The sequence below is a fragment of the Eurosta solidaginis genome, chromosome 5, assembly GCF_040869045.1.
Source record: "Eurosta solidaginis isolate ZX-2024a chromosome 5, ASM4086904v1, whole genome shotgun sequence".
Taxonomy (NCBI): domain Eukaryota; kingdom Metazoa; phylum Arthropoda; class Insecta; order Diptera; family Tephritidae; genus Eurosta; species Eurosta solidaginis.
In genome coordinates, this window is record NC_090323.1 from 44,779,419 (window position 1) to 44,806,082 (window position 26,664).

The 26,664-nt window shown below is 36.2% G+C and overlaps 3 protein-coding genes across 30 annotated transcripts in view; 1 reads left to right on the plus strand and 2 right to left on the minus strand.

The window, feature by feature from the left end:
• GlcAT-P (Glucuronyltransferase P) overlaps positions 1-7,745 on the minus strand; it is a 245,434-nt gene extending 237,689 nt beyond the window's left edge. For 3 of the 26 annotated variants that reach the window (XM_067786392.1, XM_067786390.1, XM_067786391.1), the window contains exon 1: positions 286-7,745. The gene's annotated coding sequence lies outside the window, so the exon portion shown is untranslated. The remainder of the gene's footprint in view (positions 1-285) is intronic. The other 23 variants (XM_067786406.1, XM_067786412.1, XM_067786410.1 and 20 more) reach the window with 23 other exon arrangements.
• LOC137251677 (immunoglobulin domain-containing protein oig-4) lies at positions 7,190-25,740 on the plus strand. Of its 3 annotated transcripts, XM_067786423.1 has the most exons (7): positions 7,190-7,875; positions 9,020-9,385; positions 21,882-21,988; positions 22,056-22,137; positions 22,194-22,261; positions 24,680-24,755; positions 25,542-25,740. In XM_067786423.1, exons 2-7 carry the CDS (start codon positions 9,376-9,378, stop codon positions 25,622-25,624), a joined length of 426 nt encoding a protein of 141 aa, XP_067642524.1. In that variant the 5' UTR covers positions 7,190-7,875; positions 9,020-9,375; the 3' UTR covers positions 25,625-25,740. The 3 variants fall into 3 exon arrangements, with proteins under 3 accessions (XP_067642524.1, XP_067642522.1, XP_067642523.1); XM_067786421.1 differs by lacking the exons at positions 7,190-7,875; positions 9,020-9,385 and adding an exon at positions 18,722-19,076; XM_067786422.1 differs by lacking the exons at positions 7,190-7,875; positions 9,020-9,385 and adding an exon at positions 21,782-21,810 and having other exon boundaries at positions 21,886-21,988.
• Positions 13,218-26,664, minus strand: part of Plod (procollagen lysyl hydroxylase) — a 75,946-nt gene continuing 62,499 nt past the window's right edge. Inside the window, exons 9-11 of the mRNA XM_067786389.1 lie at positions 16,620-16,746; positions 14,140-14,574; positions 13,218-14,063 (exon numbers count right to left, since the gene is read on the minus strand). Of these exons, the coding sequence (XP_067642490.1) occupies positions 13,779-14,063; positions 14,140-14,574; positions 16,620-16,746 (847 nt within the window). The 3' untranslated portion in view covers positions 13,218-13,778. The remainder of the gene's footprint in view (positions 14,064-14,139; positions 14,575-16,619; positions 16,747-26,664) is intronic.

Sequence of the window (26,664 nt, forward strand, 5' to 3'; positions counted from 1 at the left end):
AGGTTTACAATGATCTGTACTAAACAAAGACTAGAGTTTGAGTTTATTTTAAGACAAGTTTTCTGAAAATACTCAATGGACTCGCTGGACCCTGTAAAAATACTAGCTTCCAAAACCAGGCTGGGTATAAAAATAATTCCAATAGCGGGCGCAGTTAATGGCTGCCCATTTCATTGTTACTATTCTTATGCACATACGTAATATGTAAATTTAGCAAACAGCTTGTGACTATTTTAAGAATTAGTAACACTTATTTTTATTTAAATTGTTTTTTTTTTTACTTACCGTCTCAATCCCATTGAACTTAGTACAACTCATAGCATTTGCTACTGAGATTTTGATTGCTACTGCGTTGAGATCAGAGTTTAGTTGTTATTATTTGTTGTTGCTATTTTAGCAGTCAGCACAGTTCAAAACTTATTAGTAGTAATTTCCGTCAAATGTGCAGAATATCGCAATGAGCTCAAAAGCTATTAAGATTTGCTTAAATGTGCTTTTTGTTTGTTTTGTTTTTTTTTTTGTATTAAAATTTTTACACACAGCTGTACTTGTACACAGGGTATTGTAACTTACTAAGCCATGTACGTCCGTCCGCCCGTCCGTCTGTCTTCTCGTCTATCCGTCCGCCCGTTAACGCGATAACTTGTGCAAATATTGAAATATCTTCACTCGGTATACGGGCTTATATAGACCCAGAATAGATTGGTATTAAAACCTAGCGAAATCGGACGATAACCACGCCCACTTTTTCGTTATCGGAAATTTAGAAAAATGAAAAAAAGATAATTCAAACAAGTAAGGACGGGACTGTCTTCGGCTGTGCCGAAGACTTCATACCTTTCATGAATGGGGCTGAACAATAATCTTATCCCATTCGTAATCTCCAAATAATCGGATGTATAACATAAGAAATATATAGTGATCAGATGTACATACCTAACGATTTTTAAGATAAATATAAAATAAAAAATAGGTAGGTACTTTGTGTGAGGATGCAAAGCTTCACGTTTTTTGTGGTCTGCATGTAAAAACTATGACTACGAATCAGGTATTTCAAAAATATATGACATAAACGTAACTATTTGATGAAATTTGATGAATTTTGAAGCTTCTAGCCGTAAAAAGGGGCAAACATGACAGTTTATATGGGGTATATAATATATATACCACCGATCTCTATGATTTTTTCAGACAACAATATATGCTATATACGTAAGCATTTGATGAAATTTGAAGCTTCTCGCTGTTAAAATGGGGTAGAAATTGCGCAGTTTCTTATCTGAAAAATCGGTTGTATGAGATATATACTATGTATACCACCGATTTCAATGATTTTTTCAGACAGCAATATATGCTATATATGTAAGCATTCATTGAAATTTGAAGCCTCTAGCTCTTAAAATAGGGCAGTAATTACGAAAAGTTTCTTATCTGAACAATCGGTTGTGAGGATATATACTATATATACGACAGATCTCATTAATTTTTTCAGACAACAATACGTGCAATATACGAAAGTATATGGCGAAGTTTGAAGCTTCAATCTGTTAAATTGAGGAAGATATGACAAAAATCCTCTTTTTCTGAAAAATCGGTTGTATGGAGGATATATGCTATAGTGGTCCGATCCGGCCGGTTCCTACAAATGTCTAATCGGACATCCAAGTACACCCGCTCACCAAATTTTATCAAGATATCTCAAAAATTGAGGGACTAGTTTGCATACAAACATACAGACGGACAGACCGACAGACGGACAGACGGACATGGCTAAATCAACTCAGCTTACAATTTTGGGTTTCGTGAAGAAATTAATATACCATTTCATTTTCATGAAAGGTATAAAAAGAATACCGCTAAGCTAATGAAATTTGATTTGATTACAAAAAAAAGGACGAAAATTTTGAAGTTTAACAAGCCGTAAATCAAAGCCGTTAAAGATATTACATTAAAATTTGGCAGCGACACTATCCATGCCAAATTATATAGACTGAGTGAAGATAAACACGCCACGCCCTCTTTTCCCAAAGGTCTAACCTTAACAAAATTTGCAATAACTCTGTGATATTTAACTAAATTTTACTTAAATTCTAACTTAGTAATGGCATGGGTGAGCTAAGAACAAAACTTAAACAAATTTTGAAAATAGGCGTGACCCGCCCCCTTTTTTGTAACATATATATATTATTGCGCAGCCTTATAACATTATTAACCACACAAAACAAACAACAACAGCGTTTCAGGTGCACAGCTGAGTATGTAATGTTCGGTTTTACCCGAACTTAGACTTTTTTACATTTTTTTATTTATTTATTTTTTTTTTTTGGTTTGCTAAACACATTTTTTATCTTCTTCTTTTCACATTTTAAATTGTTGCTGCAACGTGGCTAATTACTGTTAATTAAGACTTGTAAATTTGTAAATTTTTTTTTTTTTGTTACACAAACTTATAATTTTTTTGAACAATTTTTTAAAATTTCAATGTTTAAGTTTTTTTCGATTCTTTTTTTTCAATTTCGATGACCGACAAACATTTGAAGTCTTAGCTGACACCGTTTTTGGTTGCTCTACTGAACCACTTTCCAAACAAATTAGGAAAAACAACTACCTTTTAAAATGTTTATATATGACTGATTGGCGTCCGGTGGCAGGCAACTGGCATTCAATTATAATTGTTGTTTATAAACAAAAAACAAACAAACAAAAAATTACCCCTAAAAGAAAAGGTGTGACAGTTGCTTGCGCATGTAGCTTAGACGTGTTTTCCGTCACGTTGCCTTGGACAACCGTGCAGCCGTCGGGCATTAAGGGCAGTTTAGTGTTAATTGAAAGTAGTGCTAAAATATTCTTTAGTCAAAACATTTGTTCATGCTAAATAATTATGAGGGTGTTAAAAGAAAAATTAAATATATTTTCATTGTGCTCATATTTTTTGGCGAAAAAGAAAATTTAAGTTTTACAACTTCGTTAGCTGAGCATCGTGGCGTTAAAGGAGAACAAAGGGTGTTTCAGAAAGGCCGGTTAGTTTTATTTGAACGATATCGAGCCTTACTATAGCTATTATTAATAGGCTTCGATGCACTGCGATATTGCTTTAGATCTTTTGTGCTTCACCTTTTAGCCTACTACTGCATGTGGAGGCTTTTAGTGTATTTAAGTACATCTTCAAGGCTTTTTGTTCCATACCACGAAGTGATAAAAAGTAACGTCACATAGATGGAAAAGTATCTGCCTTGTCAGAGCTACGCATTCGCTGAGAATGTGAAGCAGCGTGTCATACTCCAGCTCACAAAAGCGACACAGGATAAGTTAACTTTCTTTGGTAATATGTATACTAGACTACAGTGCCCGCATAGTATCCAGTAGGACTTCTTAAATTCTCTCTGCTTAGATTAATAGGTTTCTCTGATACTCTCGTTGCTGGGAGTATAAACAACTTGGCTAGCCTTTACCCAATGTCATGTAAACTGACTTGTTTCCCAGTTACTTATGGTTTCCTTAGTGTGTGTCCTTTTGAGTCCACAGAAGGGCTCTGAGCCATAGAATGATGCTGTAGCACTCTATATGGCTAGTTAGTCTGCCTTCTCATTACCTTCATGTCCCTGCTGCCCGGAAACCCATCTTAACAAAACCTTGTTTTTGGCTTCCAGATTATTCGGGACTCCAATGCATTCATACGCTTAGAATCAATTATTAGAGTAATCCCATTGGTATCGATTTCTTAAAGTTCCACCCATAGAGTCCAGTAGTTGTTCCGTCTCTGGTGCTGGGAACTGGCAGCTAGGATAGGATGAATCTCCACACATGCATCTATATCAATTTGTAAAGTGAAGCGAACGCCGTGATGAGGCACTTTTCAATATTCAAATTTTTTTGCGGGAGAACTTTTTCAATGACCTGAACAATATTTTCACTATCTAAACAAAAGCGAAAAAAAGTCGGCAGAAGTGCCAAAAGACGCGTCAATAATCCAAAAGAGGAAATAAAAAATTGTCTATCAAAACATAATCACAAGAAGCCGAAAAATTTCCGCGGGGTACTCCGGTGGTGAGATCCGTAGCATTTTCGCCCAAAATATAATTTCTGTATTGACAACAACAACAACACCGGACTTACATAAAATTACCCTTGTTGGCGGCAATACCTGTTTGTAGATCGAAGTTATAGCAGCGATAACACCTTTTTACGCAATTTTTTTCCTGTGTACAACAAAATCATCAAAATTACAACAACCAGAAGCAGCAAGTGGCATAATCCCTCTAAAGCTTCTATTTTATAACATATTTGATGGGATTTTTCAGTTTAGTCGTTAAAAAAACTTTTGGTAATATTATGAACGCATTCAGTCTATGTGAGTTCCTCAAGCACCGGCCAGTTCAACCTAACGTAACAACAACCACATGTAAATTTTTTATTTTTCTTGCAAATATCTATTGGCAGAGTTCAAATTTTTGCTAAAAGTCTAGTTGAGGGATCGACTGCTAAAACGCTACCAAAAATATCGAGAGAGGTGTCAAAAGACGCGTATTGACCTCGACAACAATATTCCGATGGCGGAAAAAAAAGTTATCTCTGTCGGGAGATATTTGTTGGCGATTTTCATGTGGTTTTTGTAGTGTTGTTGTACCCACAAAAAAATTGTGAACATAAGTATTTTGCGCGGACATAGTTTTGGTCTCCAAACCGGTGTTGGACCCACCCAGGGTAATTTTTTAAAAGCGCGACCAAAGGCCGCCAACGTAGAAAAGTGTTCTGCACAAAAATACTATGGATACCACCCGCGGTTTCGGAAGGAGCCACGGGTCATTTTTCTGTTTTTCGTAAATATCTTTTGAACGACTTAAAATTTTTCTTTTCCGCTTTCGGTTTATTAATGCTGATGTCAAGACGCGTCGTTTGACGCCTCTCTCGATATTTTTGGTAGCGTATTAGCAGTCGACCCCTCAACTAGACTATTACCAAATTTTTTACGTCCAACATCGAATTATTGTTACCGAGGTCAATACGCGACTTTTGACAACTCTCCCGACATTTTTGGACGTACATATATTAGCAGTCAAACACTGCTGTAAATTATTACCATAAAATATACTCCCCCGGCTTAAGTGCAGAATACATACACTTGTCAATTTAAAAAAATTTATATGAGTATCGGTAGTGGTGTTTATGGTGAGTTCAACCGTATAATTTTTTTTGATGCAAATAATAACTATAGGGGTAATTCCACGTGAAAATGTAAATTTTAAATTTTTTAAAACCAAATATCTTTGAAACTATTGAGTCAATCTTAAAAATTGTAATGTCTTTACATAGGTAATAAAACAAGGTTTTGTTTGATATATAAAACATCTATATTTAGAAGAAATTTTTATAATAAAGTTATGTTTTTATGGGAAAATGATTGCTCACTTATCATAAATCGAATAAGTCGAAAAAATGTAGTATTAACAAAATACTTTAATACTATCGTGTTGAAGATAATTTCATTACCTTTAATTTGGTATATATATCTTTATATTAGAAGGTATAACTTGATTATTTAGGGGCGAAAAACAAAGAAGGTGTGATATGAGTTCAATTATTTTTATCGATGTAGGTATACATATGATGTTATTTATGTATATATGGGTTTATGCATTGTATTAATTAATTGCAAAAATACATAATGTATAACATTGCTAATTTTTTATTGCTAAAATATACGTCAAAGGTAAACTATTTAAAATTTTGCATTCGTGAACGAGCTGATATTACCTTATAACTCTTATGTTTATTGTTATGTATTTTCTTGGCAACTCTAGAATGAAGCTTTTAATAACTGTAAAAAGCCCGTTATTATCAAAAGTGGATTTTTATTGTGCGTGATAACATGGATAACTTAAACTTATTTAAAATTTTTAAAATCTTCGGTTGCACTAGCAGCTCTTCAGGAGTGGGGTTTGGTGCCTTATGAAGGTACATATTTATGTGCAGAGGGCCATGAAATGAAATTGGTCGAGTGCGCCCAGAACATTGACGGGTTTGTTTGGAGGTAATTTTTTATTTAAGTTTTCTTGTTGCCGATGTCGGATAGGTTAAGGGTAATTTTTTTAAAGGTGTTCTACGCAGAATTACTGTGCATAGCGTAGCCGCTATTGGATCGGCTAAGGGCTATTTTTAATAATAATTTGTAGACTAAGTACACTAGGTTATAAGAAAGCTAATTTAATATGTATGTTTAAAATTTGTAGACTAAGTTAACTAGGTTAAAAGGAAGCTGTGTTTAATATAGGAATATATAAGACTAGTTTTAGATAGTTTCAGTTAGATAGTTTCAGAAAAAAATAAAATTTAAAAAATTTCCACTAAAAAAGAGCTTTTTAAAATTTTTGGTAAATAAAGACTAGAAAATTTAAAGATATGTATACATCAGATGAAAGGTATTTTTATAAGTTACTTTTCGATTTTTTAATTTTTGAAATCCAGCCACTAGTTTCGGAGATATTTTGATTTGAGAAATTCATAATTTCGCATTTTGACATGGAATTACCCCTTCATTTACCTTTCATTTGCACCAAAAAAGAAATATACCGTTGGAATCAGCATACAAATCTCTATAAATTCCAATTTTTTTTTTTTTTTTTTTTTTTTTTTTTTTTTGACAAATGTATGTATTCTGCACTTGTTCCACTGTCCCTTACTTATATGCCCTAGGTAGCTAAAAATAAGAAAATCTTACAAAAAAGTTGTTGATAGTGTGAATTTTTTGTGCACACTCCAAAAGTAGCACCCTATACACTCATTCAAACAAACAAAAAGAAGCAACAAATATTGAGCGTCTAGTAAAAATTTATTTTGCGCCGTACTCTCGAAACATTGTTTAGCGGTAGTTAGCAGCAAGGTAACGGTAACAGCCTTACAACAACAAACACAAAACGAAATTTACTCAATAAACAAGAAAAAAAGTGAAATGAGAATTTATATAGGTACTAAAAAACAAGCACAAGTCAAAACACAAATCATAAATTTTCTTTCAAACGAATTAGCATAATTCCATCATAAAAATATTTGTGAAAGCATAATTTAAGGCGTTTACACGGGCACGCAGCGTTTTTTTTTTTTTCATTTTTTAGCTATACATTTTTGTTTTGTTTTCACAATGCACACCACATTCGCTTTTCTTTATTTACAGATTTCTGTGGACTCCCCATACAATTGTTTAACAAATAAATTCCAGCACACAGCAAACACTTTCCGTCAGTCTGGCTTTAACTTGCGAGACTTCCTTTTATGCGCGCTGCGAAAGGATAACTGAATGTTAATTTTTTAGTACATCTAACATTTGCTCACAGCCTTTTTTAGTTGTTTACTATTTTCTCTTTTCCACGATTTACAAAAACAAATATCACAAAACATGAATAAAACAAACAGAAATTATTGCATTCATAAAGTCAGCGCTCCCGGCATTCGTTATTCGTTTATGCGATAACAAATAAGAAACCACTTATAGCGATAATATTTTCTTGTACATATATATATATATAGAAAACAAACCACAAACAAAGATATAAATACAATTTACCGATAAGCAACTTGACCGCCGCACTAACGAAGCTGTCATATATTTCTATATGGATATCTTTTTCTGACTGAATTGAAACGTATGAAAACCAATTCATAAATGCAGCCTGCTATCGCTTAACCGCTGCTAAATGGGAAAGAGCGGACAACAGCAAATAAATAACAGGAGCTGTTGGCAGCAGTGGGTCGTTAACAGCATACCTAACAGCGGAAGCAATGGAAATAAACAGCAAACATAACAGTAAAGAAACGAATGGCATTTGAAACGGAATCAGCTGTCCACAAGTGAGCCTAAAGCGGCAGTTACCCACGAACGTACGTAGAAAAAACGTGTCAGCTGACACGGCCTAACTTATGAGTGTGCAATGTAAACGAAAACTCACCGACGTTCAACGCACGTACGTACGTAGCCCGGAACGTAGAAATGAAAACAATTTTGATTTTTTCCGTAAGAACGTGTCAGCTGATCGCTCTCTCACAATACAGAGTTGCCTAGTAAACTTTTGTGTGCTATATTTCGACCAATTGCAGTTATTATACAAAAAGGCCTAATGATTGTTTAAAATTTTGTTGAAATATCCTAAAATTATTATATAAAATTGGAGGTTACAAATAAATTAAGTAGAAATTATTATTCAGTATTTGTTTCTGCCATTTGCACCATGAAAAATTGTAATTCCAAAAGTTGATGTTTGCATAAGCATGCATGCAAACTGAATGGCAACAGTGCTTTGCTGTAAACAATACACACACAAATAGGTTATGTACATGTACACAGACGCACACATTGATTCCTACGGGCTTGAGGGTTCGGTCAAACGTGTTTTGTACGACAAACGTCCGTACGTACGGCATACGTCGGTGGGTAACTGCCGCATTAAGGCCCCATTACTGATACTTAGCATAGACTTGACTTGACTTGGCGTAAACTTGGCAACTTATCCTTGATTATACTCCACTTAGCGCATACAATCTGGCATCATAATCAATAAATGTCAATTTGTATGACAAAATGTCAAAATTAAATGGAAGCAAACAAATGGCATCTCAAAATGGAAACGTCACTTAGAACTTACATAGAAAATCAAAATTCAACAGACTTCTAAGTCAAGTTAAGTGTTGCTAAGTTTTGAGTAATCAGTAACATGCAATGTTCATTTAACAGAACTGTAAGTGACAGTTCTCAAGCCAAGTCAAGTCTATGCTAAGTATCAGTAATGGGGCCTTTATTCCAAATACAGCAGCCCAGCAGAGACGGTAATCTATAGAGAATATTCAACGACGGACAGTAATAGAAATTGTCAAACTGGCGGTAGGTAATTCAACACAATCCCTACTTGAAGATTAGCAAAAAAGCGCGGTGTTTTCGTTAAAGTTTAACAAACAAGTGATTAAAAACTTTAAAATTAGTTAAATTGTGGTTAATATATCAAAATAAAATTTTTCTTCGCGAATACAGATTAAATTCGCAGGATCACTCTTATCTCTTACCATACCAAGCACCAAGTAAAACAGAACGTTTAAGTGACAAATGATGAGCTTCTAATGAAGTTATTTCGCAGATTTCTAACTTATTCTCGGTTAAGTAAAAAGCAAAATGCCAAACGAAATGAAGGACCATTTCCGCAAACGCTATCTGGAAACGACTGTACCCATATATTAAAATTATGCGCTGCATTCCGATTCCTTGCTGACGGCTGATATCAAAAATATTGTGGAAATTGTTTAAGTGTTAGACTGGACAACATCTACAGTTTTAGAAAGATTTTAGATATTGTTGAGGAGCATATTTGTGCGAAGTGGATTAAAACACAAATGAATGCAGGTAAGCAAAGCTCTTCAATTCATAGTTTCTGAGACAACTGCTAGGCATTGTGAATTCGTAAAAGTGGCGAATGTTTGAAAAAAAACCTTCACAATAGTAACAGCCTCGATCACCTGTTCATTCGCTGGTCAATTAATTAAATCATTTGCCAATAGTGTTTTCAGTCATTTTTGTAAACGACGTGTGTATTGCATTATTTACAAATTTTAAAATGTTTGTTTAACTGACTGCTCATATTTTATTTAATAACTAGATTTTAGAAATTAAAATCAGTATGTGGTCTGATTTTTTGTATAAACAATTAAAAGGAAAGCTGGTTTGGAACACAAACGTGACATTCATGGCATTTAATAACGGTGAGGTCATTCTCTGGCCATTCGCGACAGCCATTCTCCCTGTCAGCTATTATTTGACAGGTAGATATGGCAATGGAGGAATATAAAGATTTTTCTTCACTTGTATGAATTCACAATGACTGCTAGTAACCAGATGTCAAATTTTGATGTCTTTGACAACTACACCAACACAAAGTTGTAAGGGGTAACGCCTCAAAGGTTTTAAGACTAGGCAACTTCAAGCGTAATTTTTTTTTTTTTTTTTTTTGACAGGTTGAGTTGTAACCTGTAATAACAAATTGAAAATTTTCAACTGAGAATTGAGTTTTAAACCGTAATAGCGGCATAAGATTCACAATTTGGTCCGTTTTCTTTTTTATCTTTCCGCCTTGGTCGGACCTACTCTAAAAGAAATGGGATACTTCTTTGACCAGCAGGTTAGGTTAGATTGAATTGACCGGTCCATGTGAACTTCACATGGTCCACAGTGTTACCAGAAGTTTGTTTACCGATCAAACTGAAAACTCTTTTCACCTTCTTTGGAGAAACCAAAAACAGCAAACAATAACAAACGCAGAATGAATAACAGCAGCTATTTTTCGTTAACAGCGCGGTCAATCGAAACATAACAGCAAACTAACAGTAAAGAAACAAATGGCATCTGGGACGGAAACAGCTGTACACAAATGAGCCTAACGCCAAATACAGTAGCCCCGTAAGCTATTTTATACTCTCCGCGCGACCTTCTCTACTGACAATATTGGTACCACATACCGTCGGTCCAATGCTAAATTCACGAATGTGCATATTTGATGTTTTGAGAAAAACGCGTAAGACATTGTTAAACATAGAGATTTAATAGAGATTTAATTTTGTATTTTTCAACCACTATTGGAAGGTTTACTTTTGTAAACCACTAAGTAATGTTAATTGAAAAATGATTTTTAAATTTTTTTTTTCAAAAAAAAAGCACATTTGTTGTTTTGGTTTTGCAAAATTTGACATATATAACATTTCACTAAAACAAAAATGGCACATTCGTGACTTTGGCATTGTACCGACGATATGTGGTATATGATTTTATACCCAGCGTGTATTTGTATAGAATCGATATCTAAAATTTCAAAAGAAAGATAAAATGTGGTAATTCATTACCAAAGTCCGATAAATTGATGGAACTTCATATCGACTGCTGAGTGAAATATAACCCAACCCCGGCTGTCGTTTCAAAACGCCATGTCTCAGAAAACATTTTAACAACCTACTCTCTCAGAATTCGGTGCTCACACCGTTTCTTCTCAATTGACCGCCCAGTCGACTATTCACCTTAAAATGTCATCCAACCAACTTCATCACCTAAGAACGCCTAACTTTCCTGTAACAACTTTATGAGTTTGCGTTTCCGAAACTTGCAGAGGCCCTGTACACTTGCACCCTACAGATAAGATAGCCGCAAAAGAAAGCGCAAGTTCTACAAGGTAATAGCCTTCGATTCTATGCACTGTACTCCGGCAGGCATTATTTTACTGCTGCAGAAACAGACTTGCCGATAACGGGGATCCTATAACCAGGAATTCGATAGAACGACAACAGCAGAGGGCCAGATAGAAAGAGCAGCAAGGATCTGTAATTTTGTGCTGGTAGCCATGATGGCGCAAACTGTGTAGGCCTTGTCCAACCCGACAAGACATACTCACAGAAAAGCAATGATACATCCCATGCCATCAGCACCAAAGAAGTTGAGCATGCCATCAAGATAGGCAAATCATACAAATCTGTGGGCCCAGCATGAACATTCTTCAACCTATCTCTGTTCAAACATTCAATTCCGAAATATAGAAACAGGCGAATTGGTTATATCGACTGCTATTCTTCGTTTCGTCGGCATTGAAATAGCTAGGGTCCCCCTTCCTATATCTGGAATTTGCGGTAGAGTGCCACAGGACTGGATTCCAAATACTTATATATAATACGTATTTATAACAATTTTAACCAGAAATCACAGCAAGATAATGCCTTCCCAATAAGGACTTGCCAAAGTTTTAGACGAGGATGACTGTTTATTGTTATTCTGATTCGCATTGCCTTTTCAGCACATTATAACATGGAAATGGAGCATGAAGCGTAGAAGAGAAATATACACAAACAGCTTTTGGTTGGGGCTGTATTCCCGGTACATAGATCCGGCAGTCTTTGAAAAGGGAGATGATTCATCGACAGTTACAATGCCTATCACTGTTCTTCAGCTTTGCCCCTGGAGATATGGTATTGTCCCCGGTTATCTATACGCCTAGAAATTTCAATGTGGTAACATTAAATCATTCCCGAGATGGTGGGGCTTATACATTATTGCTCCTTGTGACCGGGCCTAGGACAATCAACAGCGATAACATTCCTCAAACTTTCGGGAGGTGTCTTTGTCGCCACAACAACAACAGGACCGCAACGCACATAGACAGACGTGTGTCATGCTGACATAAACTCGAGCTTCTATTGTAATAGGTTAAACAAAAAATTTTTCAATTACAAGAAAATTTTTTAAGCGGGGTCACCCCTCGGCAGTGTTTGGCAAGCACTCCGAGTGTATGTCTGCCATGAAAATATCTCAGTGAACTCATCTGCCTTGCAGGTGCCGTTTGTAGTCGGCATAAAACATGTAGGTCCCGTTCCGCCAATATGTAGGAAAAATCAAAAGAAGCACGACGCAAATTGGAGCAGAAGCTCGGCCTAAAATCTCTTCGGATGTTATCGCGCCTTAGATTTATTTTTTTGATAAGCCAAGGAGCGTAGGATTAGAATATATATCTCTTCAAACGTACGCTTATAGTGTATCTCATTAAGACTTGTGACCAGATCATCACCTCCAGCGGGTTGGGGGACTTAGAATATACCCGCGGCAGGTATACCTGCCGTAAGAGGCGACTAAAATACCAAACTCATTCAAGGGGTTATGTAGCGCAACCCTTTCAAGATGTTGCCAGCTTAAAATATAGCTTTTCCAACCTAATAGTCAGCCTCACCTATCCATGGCGAATCCTGTTACTTTAACAGCCGAGGCTCTGGCGACCCCAAGTTCCTCATGGATCTAAGGGGCGGGAGGGCGTTATAGTCTTGAAGGTTTCATGTGGTCATACTAAATCGTTCCCGAGATGGTCGGGCTGGTGCCTTAATGGTGCTTATTACCGGAACGCACCGAATCTGCATCCGGCAAGGGACCATCAACATCGATAACACTCCCCAAGGCCTTCAGGGAGTGTCCTTATCGCTACAACCACAACAACAACAAAACTTATCTATCACTTTGGTCCAACTCAGTTTGAAACAACCAGTTCCCTAGGGTTTCCGTTGGATGATGAAACTCGGAGGTGTCATTTCGTTTAAACAGTGCGAAGTACTGCTGTTACAACAACAACAATCTGCCATCTTACTCACTTCATGTAGAACGACAATCAGAACGCCGCTGCTATTTGTGCTAATGTGCAAATAAAAGCAAAATCTTATATAAAAATTTCGTTTTATTGGTTATCTATGAAACAAATGTTCTGTTTGGACAGAAAAACATACATTTTAAATTGTTGTGCAAAATTGGTGGTCAAAATGAGTATTTATATTTTAACTGCCTCTTGATATGAGCACATGACTGCATGCATATTGCAATTATTGTCATATATAAAAAATAATAAATGAACAAATTCGTGTAGTTAGGTTTTAACATTTGTTCAGATAAAAAAATTATGTTTGTATATATGTATATGTGTGCGGTATTATATATTTTGTTTTCTAAATGCATGTTCAATGACTTTGTTCATATTTGGCTATATTTAGAATAACAACAGTAGTCCCTTAAAATTCGATATGATAACTTGACAAAAGTTTTAAAAGATTGCATATTCCAGAAATTTTAACAAAATAAAAAAACTAACTACTACAAAGCGACTTAATTTAATCTTTGGACATGCCAATGGCAGTTTATGCTTAACAACTAGATTGAATTGAACACACCACAGCAGTGATATGCCCCGGTGGCTTAACGACTATTTCACTTCCTAGATGGACCTTTATGGATCAACGAATGAAATCATTATATAACGTGTGCCATTGGTCACAGGCAAGCCTTCATGATAGTGAGTCAAACGTCCTGGATGCATAAACAACCAACCTTTACGCGTTTTCTCCACCTTACAATTGTAGCGTAAAAAATTACAGCCGCCACCTTCATAATCCACATCGACGCGATTTAAAGCAATATTAATGGTGTATGTTGATGAGTCATGATGGGGACGTAGAGAAGGTTGCTCATCTGGGCGATAGCGTACAACAAAGTTCATGAGCGAGCGCGCCGGCTAGAAGGACAATATAAAGAGAGTTAGTACGCATACAAAATATTACAAAAAACATCTGAATCTGAAATATACTCACATTATGATAATAACCTAAAAAGACTTTTTCTTGCAGCGGTCTTATAATATAATCCAAGAATTTCAACCAAACCGCATCAAGTCCCACCTGTTTCATGTGTATATCACGTGTGGGCACTGCTTCATAGCCACCTTCTAATCGTGCATCTTTGTTACTGCCATCAGACCATTTACCATAGTTTTCCACAATTGCTACTAAATCATCACAAAATGCATCGGTGCCTACTTGGAACCAATATACATCTGGACATGGCTCCTCTATTGTGGTATTGGGTTCCAATTGTTTAAAGTAGTTGGGATGTATATATTTGCGCACCCAATCGTATTTATTGCTGAAAAGCGTATAAAAATCTGGACGTGCTACGGTTGTATCGAAATTATCGGCGTTCACCAAATGACCAAAGACATGTTGATTGGTGACATACATGAAAACGCCCTGTGAATTAAAGGCGAGAAATATGTATGAATTAAATAATAGACCGATATTATTTGAGCTAAGCTCGTTGGGAGCAATTAAGAAGTGAGCATCGGTATATCAGCAGCTGTAGATAGCAAGAAGTAACAATGAGAAGCGCTTCGTGGTCTTCAAAACATTTAGTACTAAAAGATATTTGGGCCAAAATGCCCAACGCACTCTTCCCAACTCGCGAAATAGGGATGTATAGTGAACTGCAGACTAGCACACTTGAAAACCCTTCTTAACTATGCGGGATTCAAGAGGTTCGGTAGCTCAACCCTTTCAAGGGTTTGCCAGCGCAACCTATAGCTTCTCCAACCCTATTTCAACTTCACCGCCGCAAATACCGCTTATTTAGCAGACGAGGCTCTGGCTACCCTAAGCTTAACACAGAAAGAGGAGATTGGATGACCTAGAAGGTTCAACGTGGTCACTTCAAATCGTCCCCGTGGCGACCATATCGGGGACTCATAGCAAGCAAGCGGCCGACAATTGCTTTGTAAGTGAGCGTCTCTTTCTATTTACCCCAAGTGCCGTCGGCAAGAGATTTGAGTATTTTATTACGGCTCTGGATTTTAGGTACAATTTCGAATGCATGATCGATCGTCACACGTGGATGTCCGATATGGTCGAAATTTGTTTTGTGTATGTTGTAAATAAGGTCGCCGAGGATTTGGTCGGTGACAATGTCAGGTTACACTAGGCGAAGAAACTGGCAAGATTAGGGAGATATGTAGTCGTTTATTTGATTGCATAGCTCATCAATGTGTCGGCCGGGTACTGTTTCCATAAACGCTCAGTCATCGGCGTGGGATACAATGGTAACTCCTTCTGGTGGCGAAGCGAGCTTCGATATGTAGAAGTTAAGCAAAAGCGGGGATAGGACATCACCCTGTGGCACCCCTTATTAAATTGTCTTTGTTTTAGATGTTACGTTCCTGAATTGCACAGAAGGCTGCCGTTCAGCCAAATAAATTGAGATAAAGCAGAAGCGAACCCTTCCAAGTCTTACAGTAAGGCGTAAATTAAAACCAGTTATTGAATCAAAGAGATGATGCCCTGACTGCTGAGCATGTCTGCTAGTTACTCGTCCAATCCATACAGGAAACTAGAAACCTAACAAAGCCTTTTTATAGACTAGCAGATATGGCGGACGTTGTTCTGCCTAAATTAAGGTTTATATGCACTATTTTAAATGCATTTTAAGAAGATTCTATCGCTCACCCTTTTCTTTATCTCTTTCTGTCGCACTACTTGTTCCCCGCCCCTCTTTCCTAAATACTGTTAGCCTTATACATCTCTGTCTTACTTTTGCTATCCCAAGCTATCTACCTCTTCCTCTCTCTGTCTCCGTATTTTTCTGCATCTATTCAATCGTCTCACTCTCTCCTCCTTCTCCCTCTTCCTCTCGTTCCATAAATACAATCGATCTTTGGTGGAATTAACGGAAAAAGGTTATTCCTTAAACGACCAAGTTTATAAGATAGTTGCGTGAAAATGTGACAGTTAGTTTCAGTATATACCCGACCTCTTCCGGAAATATGTGATATTAAAGTATTTTGTTTCGGAGGTGTTACCTTGTATATCTTCGCTCCAAGTGCAAGCAATGGCATGATATAGTGACATGTGACAGAATCATTGGTTCAGAGACACTATCACCACAAAGAAAAAGAACAGTTTTGACTGCCGTACCTGGCAGATTTTTGATATTTTTTAAGGCCTCTTGTAAATATTCTGTATTGATCTCAACACTGCTGTTTTAACCGACATGATAAGTAATGAAATCAATGCCCTTTAAAGAACACAGGCAATGCCGATAGTACTTAAATCTGGCTGCCTTGAGTACTCTAACAACTCGAAGTCTTACCTTTTCAAATAAGTCACCGAGCGAGAGAGATATACATGAAGTAATATTCATCATTCACAAAGGGGTCTCACGTAGCAATAACAACACTGAAAGCATATGACACGTTCCAACGCTGTTCGGTGCATTTGTACGCAAAATAAATACACTTTCTACTTACCGCTTTACGTAGCGACTCGCACATTGCCATATCGGGGTCAAAATCGCGATATTGATATGATATATATTTAAATGCGCTATTCTTGATCAAATAAACACTGGACACATATGGCACATTCCACATGCCACTAAAAAGAAATTGAAAAAAATAATAAGAAATAAGATTGATATTAATAGGATTTTTTTATTATATGATTAAGGAATATCTATTTATAAATAAGGAAGAATAATGAAAACTTATAGCAAAGCAAGAATCAGATGAAAGATTTTGTGATATTTTTATACCTTTCATGAAAATGAAATGGTATATTAACTTCGTCACGAAACTCAAAATTGTAAGTCCTTAAAGGAAAATATATAGACCCACCTGTATGTTTGCATGCAAACTAGTCCCTCAATTTTTGATATACCTTGATAAAAATTTTTTGAGCGGGTATATTTAGGTGTCCGATTAGACATTTGTCGAAACCTACCGGATTGGACCACCATAGCATATATCCTCAATACGACCGATTTTTCAGAAAAGGAGTACATTTGTCATATCTTCTTCAATTTATCAGATTGAAGTTTCAAACCTCCATAAGCTTTCGTATATTGAGATCGGTCGTATATATATCATATACCCCCACAACCGATTGTTCAGATAAGAAACTTTTCGTAAATACTGTCCCATTTTAACAGCTAGTGGCTTCAAATTTCACCAAATGCTTACGTATATAGCATATATTGTTGTCTGAAAAAATCATAGAGATCGGTCGTATATATGGTATGTATCCCATACAACCGATTGTTCAGATAAGAAACTTTTCGTAACTTCTGCCCCATTTTAAAAGCTAGAGCCTACAAATTTCACCATATGCTTTCGTATAGAGCATGCATTGTTGTCTGAAAAATTCGAAGATATCGGTCGTATTTGTAGCATGTGTCCCCTACAACAGATTGGTAAGATAAGAAACTTTTCTGCATACTTACGGTTACGTTATATTGTGACGAATATTAGTGACACTAAGTGATACTCACATCACTAGTCTGATGCTAAGTAAATGAAGCCGCAACAACAGTAAAGCAGGCAGTCATTTGTATCTACATAAACGAATCAATCATTATGTCTACACATATGTACGTACACGCAGCGGAGAAGATATGCACAAACACATGCATATATCTTATCTGAGATGCTCCCAAAAGTAGGCAATTATCTGTGGAAGTGTCACTCACATATACACGCGCATATGAGAAGCTATACACGTTCATCTGTAGTTATAACTAAGTTAATTCTGGAAACGCCTAGAAGTATGGAACGAGGCAATCGAAGAGTATAAAAGCGGCAACAGTAGAGGCACCACAATCAGTTTGATTTAAGCAAGCTATCAGTGAAGTACTTTAAAAAAGGCCATTTTGCATTATTGGATAGTGGAGTTGTTTATTCAACAGTTTAGTGATTCGAACGTTAGTAGAAGGTTGCAAATAAGAGGAATTGCACTAAATTCGTTACAATATATTGTTGAGATAAGTGATTCATGGTCTAAGCATGCAGACCACAAAAAACGTGAAACTTTGTATCCTAACACAAAGTACCTACCTATTTATGTTTTTTTTTTTTATTTAAAAATCGCTAGGTATGTACATTTGTTCACTATATATTTCATATCTTATACACCCGGTTATTTGGATAATACGAATGGGATAAGGTTACTGTTCAGCACCATTCATGAAAGGTATGAAGTCTTCGGCACAGTCTCGTCTCAGGCACAGTCCCGGCCTTACTTATTTTTTTTTTTTTTTTTTGCAATACTGCTACATATCGCCCGAACACGATAACGTCATCACAACAGACCCAAGGGATTGCGATTATATACCTTTTTTTATTTTTTTTTAATGAATTTGAACAATTTATTAATTTAGCAGCCGAGAGAAAACAAATCTGAGCTCAAAGCGCAACAACTCGTTAATATTAAGCCTAAAGCGGTAATCACCTATGTGACAATTGAAATCATGGAAGCAGCGCTGATTATAATCTGGAAAAGAGACGAATAAATCATATGAATGGATAGTAGAAGTAGGGGTGAATGGAAGGTGTAGGTGGCAATGAGAAAACGACGACGCCATCGATGGATGTTGCACAGATTGAACGCGATTTTGGGTTAGTCAGTAGTTGCAGGAACAGGCTTTTGAGCTAACGCGAGTTATAAGTGATGGGCTTATTTGGCTTAATTTTCGGTCAAACCAAAAAATCATATAAATAAAGTAAAGCTGAAGTTAAAACTACTTTAATAAATTATTAACGAAATTCGCGGAATTATTAACTATTTAAATCATAAGACTATAAGTGTTGTAATTGATTTTGAATCTAACTTTAAACAACAACAAAAAATGCACACTGCATTTGGCAGTCAAGTCAGTTTCACTCTTTTCATACTAATTAATTTGTTGTTTCTGTGCAATAGTGCGCCACAACGTAAGTGAATTTTTATTTTAGCAAAAATTTATTGCACGGCTGAGCAGAAAAAATTTTGCTAAATATGTATGTTCCTCAACGATCTTTGTGGCAAGCCAGGCTGCCCTGGAATCCAACGAGAAAAAGTCGGATAAAGTGCAGGGGTTGGGCCTTGCCGGTGTTCACAAAGCACCGAAATGTCTCCCTTTGCTGAGTCCCGAGGCACAGCGATATTTGAAAGGAATGAATTTTCAGATGAGACTTCAAGGAAAGGTTCCGAAATGGACATAAACGAGGCCGGGATTTCCGTACTGTCCCCGATTCCTAAAGAAAATCGAGGAATAAGAGATTATTGCAACGGACTTCCTATGGACCAAACGGGATAACTGCGAGGTCTCAAGGTCCTTATGGTCATGTTTGGATAGGAAAAGAACTAGCTTCCTTCTCAAGCTAAACAAATCTGCAGTGAGAGTACTTACGGGTAACATCACAGTTCATTGCGCTATTGTATCCGAGGGTGGCGCATACCAAAAAGCTCCCTCTGCAGAGGCTGTAGGATGAGGAGGAAGAAGATTCGATTTATTACTTTCTCTGCCGATGTCGAGGACTGCAAATTGGAAAGGTGGATCTTTCACTCCGACTTAAGTTCATAAGATAAAGCAAGTGGTTCATTGAGGGTGACTAGGAAGTTATCTGGTAGGATGAATTTGCCACCACCCCACACTAACTGAGCGCGCTCACAATGAACAAAAATGTCTAAAAGTGGCAGTTCCCACGCACGCCTTCTTTACCTTACCTATCCTATCTTCCTAAAAAGGATTTTCAGAAACTTTTTTTTTAATATACTTTGTGCACGATTTTGGACTTATCATACAGACATTGAGCTCTTCAAATGAATTCTTGGTGTATTCCGAAATATGCTTTCAAGAGGGCAACAAACGGGAGTTTCTGAAACAACTTCCGCAATAAGCAGTTCTCTTTGCATTTAGCCGTCATTGTATCTTTGCTAGGTGGCGCTGGGAGCGTTATATTAAAAAAAAACGTGTCTGAGTGTGAAAATGTTGTGATCGAGCTTTAAGCAACTTTTCGGTGGGCCAGTGATTTGAAACTTGAACATAACATAGCATGTAGAATCCTGCGATCGATTTTTAAGTAAATTCTCATTGAGGTAGAAACTTGAAACCTTACACTTAGTTCAGAGCAGCGTGACAATACTACAAAAAAAGAAAAAGTGTCCACTAGGTGGCGCACCTGCCATTAATTGGAAAATTCATGCGAGTTAATTGGAAAATTCATGTGAGAATCGGGATATTGGGTTCGGTTCTTAACTAAGTTCCCGGTGGGCTAAAACCCTGTTTCGAAACATTCAGAGAACTCCAAATAAAAATCTCGAATTTTTCCGATTGCTTTTTTTAAGATTGCTTTGCATTGTTTCTTTTACAAAATTCGTAGACGTTTTTCTTAAAATATCGAAAGAGACAAGAATTTAATTGACGAAATTTGAGAGAAACTCCCACTGCTCTTTTTCTGTTCGCTGGGATAGATTGGAAACTTCGCAGTTAAAAAGATATCAAAAGTCTCTGAATTACGCTTTTCCTTTGTAGTTTGGTTCTGATAAACTGTTAACAATAGCTGTTCTAGAACTCCTAAATCAAAATTCATCAACATTATATTACGTCTGTATTTAAGGACAAATTTTCATCTGCCTTTTGATTCATTTACAGTAGCGAACACGAAATTGGCAGTGACATTTTTTTCCAAATTTTGACATTTAAACTCATTGTTTTCTTATTTTCGATTGTTTAAGAAAGAACTTTCAGGAATTTTGTAATTTAAAGTATGCAAACTAATATCAGAAGCTTTTTCGAAAAAAAATCGAAAATATGAAAAACAAATTACAAAAATTTCGAACTTTTTATTTAGAGTTTTTTGAACTTTCTTGAGTATGTAGTTTTGTATTCTAATGAACTTTAGTCTAACAATGTCAAAGGGTGTTTCAGATAAAGATAAAACTATGCGACCTGCTTATGGAAGAAAATATAAAACAGGCTTAAGAAAAAAAAATGTTCAAAAATCAATGCGAATTTTGAAAGACCGGCTACTTATACTTTGTTGGATTATAATTTATTGGGCTATAAAAGCTCTTACTAAAAATATTTCAGAAAAGACGAATTTAATATTCGAAATTTTCGTAAGAATTTTCAAAAACGTTATGGCTGCACAGATTTGAAAATTAATGAGAAAATTTAACTGATTATATATGTTGTTTTTTCTTCTTCGCTGCTTTATATAGAGAAAATTTTAAAAAAATATGTATCTTATTTTATTCTCTAAGTTTATGAAGCGATTTAAAAAAAAATTTACTTTTCATTGGTAATAAGCGACCTCGAAATCACCCACATTCTAAATTTCATTTGGATCAGTCATTTTGAATTTTTAAAAACTAGTATCAAATTAGTCACCAGCAACCCCGAAAATCCCTTGGCTCTAAGTTCTGTATTTTATTGGTTTAGAAGGTTTAATGTGGTCATATTAATCGTTCCCGAGATGGTCGGGCTATTACCTTTATGGTGCCTTGTTACCGGAACGTAACGGATCTGTATGCGGCAAACGACCATCAACATAGATAACACTCCCCAAAATCTTCAGGAGTGTCTTTATCGTTAATACAAAAACAACAACGTGCTGTATTAGATTACATGCCTCAGTTGAAAAATGATATCCTATATCTATATATAATAATGTACATAATAATGTAAATACAATAGAACATCCATGTCAAGAGTCGCGTTAAGGGACCTAAAATCAATTTCTTTATATTACCAGGCAGTGTTGGTGGACGTGGAGTGTTGAGAAGAAACTACACAGGCAAAAAGCCCGTTGTTATACAACATCGCTCACAGGACGCAGTCAATTACTACGATCATGAAAATGTAAATGTATTTTAAAATTTGTAAATACCTCGGATAATGAAAAAATAATTCGACTTTCATCGTCTAGGGCGCGAAAATAATCAAATCATCGCACTTTGAATTGGATTATACGTTAGGACGTAAGATCACATTCTTTTGCATGGCACAGGGTAGGTACAGATATAGAAATTGTTTAGAACATTCTCGATTTGCTTAATTTTTATAGGCAATCCACGTCCTACAATCACTTGGTTCAAGGATGGAGCAGAATTATATCAACATCGATTTTTCCAGGTGAGCCAAGAGAAACTAGTGTTTAATTTAGAATTAGCGTATTTGGATATCATGTGAAGAGATTCTATTTAGAAGCACGTTACTGTTGACTGACATAAATTCAAAGCTGTCAAGAATTGCGTTTCTTGGGAACTGGCATTAACAGCAAACGGAGAATCACTGACAAGTGTTACTTTAAGCTAATTAGGCAATTGAAGAGCTAAGTAAACTCTCAAGGAAGAGAAGCACGCTCTATAAGTCTTTCATCGCACCTTTCCCGATGTATGACTTAGAATCATTCACGATGTCGGGAAAGAAGCGGGCCACGCTTAAAGTATTGGAGAAAAAAGCTTTAAAGCATAAATGGTCCGTGTCAACGAGGTATAGCTCGCAAATTTTTCATGACAGAAACCCACTGGAGTGTTTCTAAACTATCGGGATAGGGAGAAATATACATTTATTTTGGGTCCCTGAGCATATATGGAAAGGAAAAAGCATATGAGCTAGTTAAACATCACTCGAAGCTTGTACCGCTGTCGTTTTAATCAGATTGGGCGAGAATAAAAGAAGGCGAGAGGTGCACATGATTGACTAAGCAGGAAAGGCGTGGTCTTACAACCTTTGATTAACAAAGCTACTTTTATCAATGAAGAGTGGTATATAGGCTCATGATGGGTATTATAACTGGACACTGCCTTCTGGCGTCACATGCTTTTAAATTAGGGATTGCCAGTGATAGCAGTTGTAGGAAGTGCGGGTTGAAAACGATCGAATAAACGATCGAGCTCGTTTTACATTCATACTCTGCGCTCGCAAAACTCCAGCTATTAAGAGTGTCACAGCTATCAGATCTAGAAGCAGCAAGTAGCATAGGTCCTTCATTGGTTTTCAGTTCGGTCGTTGAGCAAACTTTTGTGGACTAATTCAGTCTATGTGAGATCTCTCACATACCAGTTCAACCTAACCTAAAAATTTTACACTATTTTGATGTTACTTTTCAATTAACATCAACTTCGAATCTTCGCTATCGTGCTAAGAATTCTAGCTTTATACGGTGACAACTGAAAATATGGCAGCAAATAAAAGCAACAAGTCCTTGGTGGTTATGACATATTATGAAAATGGATGCAGACGCTCCGGCCCACTAGAAAATATTGCTACCGACACCCGTCTTCGGTAGAAAAGGAAACAAAGGCCTCCCATAGAATTTGGAGAGACAGGTGGAGGAGGACTTAATCTTCGTTGGCGCTGCCTCGAACTCCCCACAATGTTGAGGAACGTCCACTTTTTATATTAATTTAATTAATATGGGAATATAGATGTGGACAAAAAAGGTGTCGCGACATAATCCCAAGGTTTTTACTTAGGATTACACTACTACCTATGAAATGTCATAAATCTCAATTTGTATATTGCCACGCTTGAACCCAAAAAGAAGAAAATTTAGATAAAAACCACGAAGGCGGTCACCGTGGTGCTGGGTATAGTCTGTTTTCTTACCGAAGACCTGAGTTTGACACCTATTAAGAAGAAGAAGTTGAATAAAAAAGGCACTTCGAAAATTAGTTCAGAAGACGCAAAATTTTATGTAGAAGAAACTAAAACTTTGTATAGTAGATTTTTAAAGATCGGTCGCACATACCGAAAAAAACAGCGAGCAACCTTCCAAAAATATAGTGAATATTGTACGCCAGCCTAGCATTCCCATAACTTAATTCAACTTTCTAGTAATATTTCTATATTAGCATCACTATGATGTTAGCAAATAATCACAACAACAACAAAAAGCAAGCAGCCACACGTATGTACATGTACACATTAAAGCAAGCAGCCACACTTATGTACAACGAAGAATATTCCACAAACATAACTAGCAGCTCGAAGCGAAGAGATTATTTCACATACACATATGTATCGTCAGCTAATAGCAGAAGTTATTACTCACACATACACACGCATATAGCTAAATAACCAAGTATGAGATACAACTGACCTTAGGAGAAATATGCGAACGAGGTAACTGAGAGTATAAAAGCTGCGCTAGCTAAGGAATCAGTAATCAGTTTGACGTAAACACGCTATAAGTTGTGAAGTGAAGTATAATTGTGAAGTACTACTCCCAAAGTAGTCTAAATAAAGGCCATTTTGCAATACAGAATATTGGAGTATTCGACAGTTCAGCGATTCGAACGTTAGAAGAAGGTGTATAATTATCAGGAATTTACCAAAATTCGTTACAATATTTTGAATGTGACTTTAGAAGTCTTATGCCATTTTTAATTTGAAAAGGTCTTAAATCAGAATTTCTTTCAGACACCTTCTATCACAGAACACAATAAAAAAGTCCACATTCCAAATCTCAATACTATTTATTAACTACAAGATTATCCGCAGTTTTAAAAAATTTGAAATTTATGAAATTTTTTTTTTTTGCTGCAGGTGCATGAGGTACATATCGATGCCGATATTATAAAATCAAAAATGGAAATCGACCCAACCACACAAATGGATGCAGGTACTTTTGCGTAAAATATTAGAAAATTTTATTTCTGTTTATGGTAAATTCTTTTCCTGGAAGCAAATGCCTTAATTCAAATCCATTACATTGTGCAGCAGAAGAAAAAAATAAGAAACTGCAGGAATCTTTACAAGTTCACATGATGTAATTGTAGCGTCCATGTTTTTGGTTTCGACTCCATGTCTTGATCATCGACTTATTGCAACATCTTTTGCATCTGAATAAATATTTGTATATGACTTGAGAACAATGCAAGCAGCACATCAATCTTGGTCGATGCTTAGCCCAAATTAATAAATAATTTGATAACCTAATAAAGAAAGCGTAAACAGGGTTTCCTAACATTTTTTTGAAATTGATCAGCTTTTTAACGCTTAGGATGAATACCCAATATAATATAATAGAAACAACTTCAAACATAAAACTTAACAACGAATACGACACTTTTAAGAATTGTCAATCTCATTGTGGATAAGGCAAGTGTAATATTTTAATGCTAGGCATCAAAATACCAAAAAGACAGGATTACTTGACTTTTAAAGACACTACCGTGGTCTCATCCTGCGTCTCTTTCGTTACCCCCTGACGATAGCCATCCGTATGCGTCGCCATATTGAACGTCCAGTCAAAACGCTAAAAAGTAGTAATCTTGAAATCCTGTCAGGCAGTTGACGGATATGATATTACACTTGTTTTGTATACAATGGCCAAACTGATAAACGCTTCAGCAATAAAAATAATATATTTTCGTTAACTCATATTATTATAATTTTAATTTTTCAGGTTACTACGAATGCCAAGCGGATAATATTTATGCGATCGATAAACGTGGTTTTCGTACCGATTATGTTATGATTAATTTTTAGCTTAGAATCTCCCAAAACTATATGTATAAATTTAAGTCTTATATATGGAACATGTGATACATTTCCCTGTGTAAATTTAAAAAATTGCAAATAAAATGCTACAGTAAACCCAAGAATGTTGCATGTGAAGTTGTTGCTTTAGTTGGACATGTGATTTATGGATTGCGCTTATAAGTTTACATCCCAAACTTACTAATAGAACTAAAGGGTGGAGAGGGAGATAAAGAAGCCCCAGCGGATTAGCGAAAGGGACATATTTTTACTGTCCACGGTGGGTATGCCTGTCGTAAGAGGCGAGTAAAATCCACTGACCTAGAAAGTTCGACGTAGACCTATCAAATCGTTCCCGAGATAGTCCGCTAAAGCTGATAATTTCCAGATCAATATCTGGCAAAGACCAACATCTTCGATAATAACTCCAAAAAGTTTTGGAGAATGTTTTTAACGATACAAGAGCAAGAAGAAGGAGATATGGAGGTAGATGGCAAGAAAAGAGAGCGGGGAGGTGCATATAGAAGCAGAGGGGAGAGTTGCAATATATAGAGGAGATATAGCAAGAAAGTGGGAGGTTAGGCGAGGGAGAAAAAAGAGGGTGAATAGGAAAAGAGAAAAGGGGAATATTAAGACAACGCAGGGTTGAAAGAAAGGGAGGAGGGCGAAGAAGAATAAAAGGAGGAAAAGGCAAGTGTATGGAAATGAAAATAATATAGGGCGATGGAATCGAACAAAAGAGGTAAAATGCCTTTTCAAATAAAAGTAATCTCTAATTTTTTGTTGTTATATCGGCCTACTGATTTGTAAGATCGCGGGTTTGAATCGAGCTCAAATGGATCTATACAACGAGCTTTGGCAGTTGTCTAAATTTTTTCTTTCTTCTATTCTAATTTAACATTTTTTCAATTAAGAAAAAAATTTATCAATTTTGATTTTGGCGACCTTTTTGTTAACTAATCACTTTTTTTCTAGCTGGCTTGAGGTCTGAGTTGAAATAAAAACACAAGGGTTTTTTATATATTACCAATATATTTCGATTACACACG

What these genes read in the sequence shown, in the direction of transcription:
- LOC137251677 (XM_067786421.1), top strand. Translation starts at nt 18,992, where the DNA reads ATGCACACTGCATTTGGCAGTCAAGTCAGTTTCACTCTTTTCATACTA. An exon ending in ATTACTACGATCATGAAAAT is followed by an intron (nt 21,989 to 22,055) that starts GTAAATGTATTT and finishes TTCATCGTCTAG; the next exon opens with GGCGCGAAAATAATCAAATC. An exon ending in ATTCTTTTGCATGGCACAGG is followed by an intron (nt 22,138 to 22,193) that starts GTAGGTACAGAT and finishes TAATTTTTATAG; the next exon opens with GCAATCCACGTCCTACAATC.